Source organism: Danio rerio, chromosome 25 (genome assembly GCF_049306965.1).
Source record: "Danio rerio strain Tuebingen ecotype United States chromosome 25, GRCz12tu, whole genome shotgun sequence".
In the NCBI taxonomy this organism is placed as follows: domain Eukaryota; kingdom Metazoa; phylum Chordata; class Actinopteri; order Cypriniformes; family Danionidae; genus Danio; species Danio rerio.
In genome coordinates this window covers 14,769,860-14,777,963 of record NC_133200.1, presented here as the reverse complement: position 1 = coordinate 14,777,963, position 8,104 = coordinate 14,769,860, and the positions used below count along the sequence as shown (strand labels likewise).

The 8,104-nt window shown below is 32.0% G+C and overlaps 1 protein-coding gene across 2 annotated transcripts in view; it reads left to right on the top strand.

Annotated features, from left to right (window-relative positions):
• The first annotated feature begins 1,977 nt into the window (after positions 1 to 1,977).
• Positions 1,978 to 8,104, top strand: part of mapk8ip1a (mitogen-activated protein kinase 8 interacting protein 1a) — a 37,433-nt gene continuing 31,306 nt past the window's right edge. Inside the window, 2 exon segments of one of the 2 annotated variants that reach the window (NM_001351666.1) lie at positions 1,978 to 2,048; positions 4,160 to 4,271. In NM_001351666.1, the coding sequence (NP_001338595.1) occupies positions 1,978 to 2,048; positions 4,160 to 4,271 (183 nt within the window). 2 annotated transcript variants of the gene reach the window in all.

Here is an 8,104-nt window from a genome sequence, read left to right as displayed (position 1 = left end):
TTAAGATGCTAATGGTCTAATCCAATTCAGTGATTTATGCTAAGCTAAAAGTGCTCCCACCACACCAAATGGTAAAACACATTGGCTTAACACTAGAATGTTTTTATATGTTTGTCTATATATATATATGTTTGTCTGTCTTAGATATAATTTGAATCTAGCTTTGAATAAGAATATTATATATATATATATATATATATATATATATATATATATATATATATATATATATATATATATATATATTGACCTTTGAGCCAGATGCTAATGGTCTAATCCAATTTCTTGATTTATGCTAAGCTAACAGTGCTCCCGCCAGACCCAGAAATTCTCTGTATTGATTAAAAAATAGAAAAACACAACTGCATAACATTAGAAGACCTGTAGATTGAGCCTATTTACAAAAATTGAGTGTTCCTTTAATCTATACCATATATTTTGTGATCTCTTAACTAAAATAAATCCTCTAGGGACAAAAAAAGTTATCTTGAATCAGTGACTGTTTTCTCACAGTCCTCAAATCTGTCATGCGCCATCAGTCCACGTGTTGTATAAGCGATCAGAGCCTCTGGATTGTGTTTATCTCAGTCTAGCGCTGTAGTAATGCAATAGAGCTGCTGTTTGCAGGGCGTCCTGTGGGATCTGCTCTAATGAAGCAAAAGCTCTCAGTTCCTGTGCAGGTCAGCTAATGTCTGCTCTTATACAGCGTATAATGGCCATACAGAGACTCTTATCTCTGGCTCTTCTGTCTCTCTATCTCTCTCTCTCTTCATCCTTCCATCTTCTGCCGAATCCCACAATGAAACGGATCTCCTCCAAGTCAATAACACATGTCCTTTGTAAGACAAAAACAAGAAGCCGTATGGCTGATGTTCTTGGCCAAATGCGGATATGATTAATAGGATTTAGTGGGTTTGCTTTAATAATAATCAGCATCACAAGAGGCTTTCAGACTTATTTTAGTTGTTGCTATTGTTTTCCGTGACATCCTTTGTCCTTTTTTAGTATTTTTATTATGATTTTCTTGTTTATTTTTTTATGGCTTTTAAGTTGAATCCGGCTTTTCATGTTTGGTTCACTTTTGATTATTTGTTTTGATCTTTATTTGCACTTTAGGTTTTGTAGTTGTTTGTTTTATTTCTTGGCCTTTTTTTAATTACCTTTTATCCATGTTATTGTTTTCGAAATCATTTTTAAATTTTAAATTTACAGTCTAAGAAATAGGTTCCCACAATTCATTCATGTTGTCCCAACACAAATCGATTAAGTTAACTCTATATTTAAGTCTATTGAACATAAATCAATTAAGATGTGCCCCAAAAAATCTCAAGAAATGTTATTTTAGCTTATTTTAAATTCTAAGTAGTTTGAACAAGTCATCTTTTTTTCATCTTTTGAAATCATCTTTTTTTTATTCTTTAAAAAAATTTTTAAATCTGTTTTAAATTTATTTATTTGGTTTTAGTGATTTTGTTTTGTCCCCCCCCCCCCCCCCTTTGATCTATCTGCAACCCACCAATTTAAGTTAACTCCTCACATTCTAGAACACCTCGATCTAATTAACACCATTTCTCAGCAGTTCCTGATGAACTTTTAATCAACCAGCGTACATCTCACGCATCAGCCTTCCAGATATTTTCATCCGTTATCAATGGCATCGATTCCCAGCAGGCATCTCTCTCGGCCTGCACTTGTGTGGAGGTGGCAACTTGAGCCGCATTGATCTGGGCTTTCAATCACGAGGATGGCAGACCCTTTTAGAAGAGACTACGCCTCTCTCGCCCTCTCTCTCTTCCTCTCTCTCCACTTCAGTGACTTTAATGGTTCCACCGAAGGACGCAGAGCACAACTGTGGACGTCCTGTGGCTGATGAAATTCCTCCGGTAAATTTTGGCGAGCTGGACAGGAGAGCCTGAAGTGGCGAAGTCGGTTTAGCTTCCCAGGAAGGGTCTTGTGGCACCCCGCCCTGCTCCGCAGATGGTGCTCAGCCTGGCCATGGACTCCAGAGAGGAATGGGACGGCTGGATGGAGGAGCAGTGGGAGAAATGGTACAGTACACATGCGGCCTTAAGGCGAGACACTGCAAGCAAAGCAGTTTTATGTTCCTGTTTTCAGATTTTTAGTCTTTATTTCAGTTCTTTTTTTCGGTTTAATGGAAAAAAAACTTCAATGTGCTCTTTAATGCTTTCTTTGGCCGTGCTTTATCAAATTGTGTCTGTAGTTTTCCATTATGATTAGTGTTTTTGAAGGTTGTTGTCTTCAAATGATATTTTGCTGTGCTTTGAGACATGATATTTCCATTTCAGCATCACTTAAACACACCAGACGACTCAGTTTTATTTATATCTATATTCCGAAGGTTTTTTTATTTTATTTTATTTTTTATCCAAGGGCTTATTCATACATATTTAGATTATTGTTATTTAAGTTGTTGTTTTTCTGGCTGCTTTTCTGAATGATTTTCCTCAGAATAGATTTTACTTGTTTATTTGTAAAGCTATACCTGACTTCATCAGGTTTTTGTGCTCAATGTTTGCCAGTTAGTGCATACCTAATAAAATAATGCTTCATTTGCATATTTAAACATTTTAGAAAACTTGAAATACAAAATAATTTCAATTACAGAAACACATATTGATCACTATTAGCTCTTTATTTTTATTATTAACCTGCAGTGTTTTTGCCTTAACTGACCTTGGATCAGCTTCCAATGTCCAATGGAGAGCTGAGTGATGTGAAGGTTTTTAATCTAAAATTAGACTTGCTTTGAGTTTTCTTGTGGCACAAAAAAAGGTGTTTGTGGTTTTGTTCAATCGCTTGACTGATTTTGTTACATGAGGTATACGGAAAAATGTGGACGACTGGGCTATTTACAGGAAGTACTGTGAATTAAGTGCTTTTAGACCTGAATTTATCAGAATACAGATTTACAAAAAATGTTAGGTAGATTGATGTTAATAGATACAGTAATACAGTTTTTCAATAAATGCTAGGTAAAATGTCATTGTGCTTAAGCAAGTCAAAGCAGTGTTTTTAAAAGAATACTTTTGTTTTTGGTCCTGCTTTCTTGCAGCAGAATTCTATGTTCATTTTTCATATGTATTCTTTGTGTGTTATCATATAGTTCTTGTGTGTTTATAAACTATTTCAATAAGAATATATTATATTGTTGTGTGTATGTATTTACACACACACACACACACACACACACACACACACACACACACACACACACACATATATATATATAATTATATATATATATATATATAATTATATATATATATATATATATATATATATATATATATATATATATATATATATATATATATATATATATATATATATATATATATATAATTTTTTGTTGTTAGATAAACGTAGCTTTAATCAAGGAATGAATTTCAATTAAAAATTGGGCAAATGAGGGAGAGGATTATATATATATATATATATATATATATATATATATATATATATATATATATATATATATATATATATATATATATATATATATAAATTCATTATTTTTTCTTCTTGTGACTACAAATAATAGGTTTCAATTTAAAGGTTTGTTTTGTTGATTGTGATTTATTCAAATATAGATCTGACCAAAACTTTTGTGAGATTTTACAAATAAAAAACATGCGAGTCAAAGTTTGCTAATTTTCCTGACAGAAAGAACAAGTAATTGCAATGTCAGTAAATTTTGAGATAAATGCATTGACCTGGTATGTTTTGTGTAGAATTTTAAAATGGATTTCCTTTGCTTTGTTTGGGATTACATATTTATATCGGGGAAGCCATGTTCCTTTCCAAGCAATATCTTATAATAATGCTGACCAATATGATTTCCCTCTTGGATTAAGTCTATAAATATGCATTCATACAATTATTTTTAAGTTTTTATTCATTATCGTGTTATTGTTATGTTATACATACGACTAAAAACCGGCTCTAAATGACCGCTTGAAAAAAGTGACGTTAGTCATTTACAGGCTAAAAAATGCGTTTTACTCAAGCATTTAGGGAAAAGGAGGGTTTTGTGTTTGCACAGTGGTCCTAAAGTTATAATTAGTCAATTGTGTGTGATTGTCTAGTGATAGTCTCGTGGAAGTATGACCGTGACGTAGTGTGTGTTGGCGCTCTTCAGGTTGACTCATGATATCAGTCTGGATGAATATGAGGATGATGATCTGTCTGAAGTGACTGAAATCACGGATGAAAACGGAATTACACTCGGCCATCTCGACCTCGACACTCAAGTAAGTCAAATACAAAAAATGACGAATCTGTTATATAAAGACAGTGAGGTAAACTTTATACAACAAAACGATAGGCCTAATATTTATGTATTATTTAATTAAGGTTTTATTTGGATACTTATGCAATATGTTTGCCTTTTTGTGTTGAGTAAATTTAATTAAATATATTTATAGCCTAACATTATATCTTTTTTTTCTGCTATCTGTTAATTACTTTTTCTTTATCCTGGAGTTTTCAGTTGCTGTAGTAACGGCTATTGTAGTAGGTAACGTTAGTATTATTACAAATTAGATAAGTTATGTTTAATGACAAATATGTCAATATTGACCTGACAAAACTTGCTCTGAGTTTAATAGGCTAACTTTGAAAAGTTTTAATGAAATAAGGTCAGTACATTAAAGTTTTATCTTTTTAGAATTCTCTAGTTAGCACATGGCTATCGTAGGCCAATTGATTAAGTTGCTGACATGTTTTGTAGCGTTAAAGGTAGTTAACATGTTTAGCCTTTTGCTAACATGAATTCACGTTAAAATGTTTTGACATGTTTTTTGACATGTTTTACGTGATACCAAGGTATTCAGTAGTGTTAGCACATTAGCAGCATGATTAAACGTTGCTAGTATGTTTTAATGTGAAAGTATGCGGTTTTGTACAGTGTTTCAACACCTTTCAAACATGCAGACATTTTTAACATTTTGCTAGCTTGAATTGCTATCATTGTGTTAACTAGCATGTTATAACTTCAAAACTGTGCTAACATAAAATATTGTTGATAATATTAACTTTTTAACATAACAATTGTAAGCATGTTACGACAGAATGTTTTATATTACGTTAACATGTTGATACTTCATTTAGCACAATGTTACCAATAATATTTTATTAACATCTTAACATCTTTTAAAATGTGTTTTAAAATGGCCTCTTAGATGTTTTTCCCTGACATTTATGCTTATTTCAACTACTTATTACATAGTATTAGCCAACATGTATTTAGCATGTTTTGCTTTAGCAGGTTTTAATGTATTTCACATGTTGAGATGTCATATCAAGCCAACATAATTATTCCCATTCTGATTCAGTGTTTTGGTCTTTAGTCTGGTTTGTAGTGTCAGGCTTACCATGATTTCGGGAAGTGTGCCAAAGTACCACCTGTACAAGCCTATAAGAGTTAATCAACATCTGCTCTGGTCCTGTAGCTTATCTCCAATAGGCTGATGAACTCATGGCTCACTGCATTATCTGACCGAGCGCTTCAGGAGTCAGAACCTATTTAGATTTATTGCTACTTTTGATTCATACTCTAACAGTTGAAGTCAGAATTTTTAGCCCCCTTTGAATTTTTTTATTTATTTTTTTTATATATTTTCCAAATGATGTTTAACAGAGCAAGGAATTTTTCACAGTATGTCTGATAATATTTTTCTTCTGGAGAAAGTCTTATTTGTTTTATTTTGGCTAGAAAATTTCAAAAAAATTTAAAACCATTTAAGGGTCAAAATTATTAGCCTCTTTAAGCTTTATTTTTCGATAATCTACAGAACAAACAATCGTTATACAATAACTTGCCTAAATACCCTAATCTGCCTAGCTAACCTTATTAACCTAGTTAAGCTTTTAAATGTCACTTTGAGCTGTATAGAAGTAAAATAAATCAGTTATTTATTAGAAATGAGTTATTAAAACTATTATGTTTAGAAATGTGCTGAAAAAATCTCGGGAATCAGAGAAAAAAAAAACAAGGGGGCTAAAAATTCAGGAGGGCTAATAATTCTGACTTTATCTGTACATTTTAAATAAGTTATACTTCAGTAGCATTCAAGGTCATTTCTGGGTCAGGATTTTGAAAAAAAAAAAAAATTTTGATTAAAATTTATTTTATTCGGCAGGGATGCATTACATTTATAAAAAGTAATTTTGTGTAAAGCGCTATATACTGTAAATGTAAGGAATTATTATTATAGTTATTATTATTGTGTATTCGCACATTGCGATATCGATGCTGAAACTATATATTGTGCAGCCCTAACATAGTCCATAATAATTTTAATATAGAATGTAAATGAATTTGTTATTTGATTTATTTGGTTATCAAAATGTCAATTTTGCAATAGCTTTTAAGTTACATAAAAGAACAGCTTGAACATTCTGCAAAATATCTTCTTTTGTGTTATATCAAAAACAAAGTCATCCAAGTTTAAAACGACATGACGATGAGTCAGTAACTAAGTCACTTTAGCAATGAAATCCCTTTTATGACATTTCTATCGTTCCCCGTGAATTAAACGTTATTAAAACACAAAGGGATATCAGTAAACAACATGCGTATGGTTAGACTACATTGATCACAGTTATCTTAATTCAGAAACAGCAGTACATCAGTAGTAAATTGTGTATGTGTGGTTTACATCTCTCCACCCAAAAACCAACACAGTCACTTATCTTTCCATGAGGCAGAGTCATACGCTCTCGGACTGAATGAAGCTAGCTGTTTACCCCACAGCAAAAATAGATTTCTAGGTCAAAGACACATCATTAGCTTCCATGTACTGCGGTCTGAATATGTGTAGAGATTATTTCCGAATTTGTATGAATTTGAATGAGCATGAGGTCACCGGAGGCTTTCCGTGTTCAGTGTCAATTAGCATAGCAGTCAATTAGCATGAGGCGTTAACAACACTGAGGGGGATGTCAAGGCTGGCCACATCTGACTGTTTCTCATGTATGTCATTGTCTAACCAATTAAACTGAAAGAAAAAGCCATTATTTATGGCTGCGCTTCCTTTTTTATGAAGCAATTATCATTATAACGTTTGTGCTATGATTTAACATAATTAAGCATAAAAAGCCAGTAACATCTGACTATTTTTAGAAGGCATCATCTTAAAAAAATGAGTAAAATATGTATGTTTTCACAACTATTTATGCAATAATTAGCATAATTACGTTTATGCTAAGATAGTTTAGCTTAATTGAATATAAATTCTCTCAATCAAAACCATTCACATCTAACTGTTTATCGTGTATTTCAGCCACTGAAACATAAATACTTTATATAAGTAATTCACAATCTTTTCATGCAGTGATTAACATTATTATCATCAACATTTACGCAAAAATTTGGCATTATTAGCTTATACGTAAATGTTCTGTCAAATCTAGTCACATCTGACTGTTTTTAATGTATGTTATCCTCTAAAAAAAGATATCAGATGTTTATGATATCACAACCTTTTTATGCATTAATTAGCATAATTACGTTTATGCTAAGATAGCTAGGTAGTTTAGCTTAATTGAATATATATACAGTAGAAGTCAGAATTATTTGCCTCCTTTGAATTTATTTTCTTTTTTAAATATTTTCCAAATGTTTAACAGAGCAAGGAAATTTTCAAAGTATTCATTCTTATTAATCCGGGGTCGCCACAGCGGAATGAACCGCCAACTTATCCAGCAAGTTTTTACGCCGCGGATGCCCTTCCAGCCGCAACCCATCTCTGGGAAACATCCAAACACACATACACTACGGACAATTTAGCTCACCCAATTCACCTTTTTTTATATAGTCTACAGACCAAACCATCGTTATACAATAACTTGCCTAATTACCCTAACCTGCCTAGTTAATCGAATTAACCTAATTAAGCCTTTAAATGTCACTTTAAGCTGTATAGAAGTGTCTTAAAAAATATCTAGTCAAATATTATTTACTGTCATTATCAATGCAAAGATAAAATAAATCAGTGATTAAAAATGAGTTAATAAAACTATTATGTTTAGAAATGTGTTGAAACAATCTTCTCTTTGTTAAACAGAAATCGGGGGGAAAAAT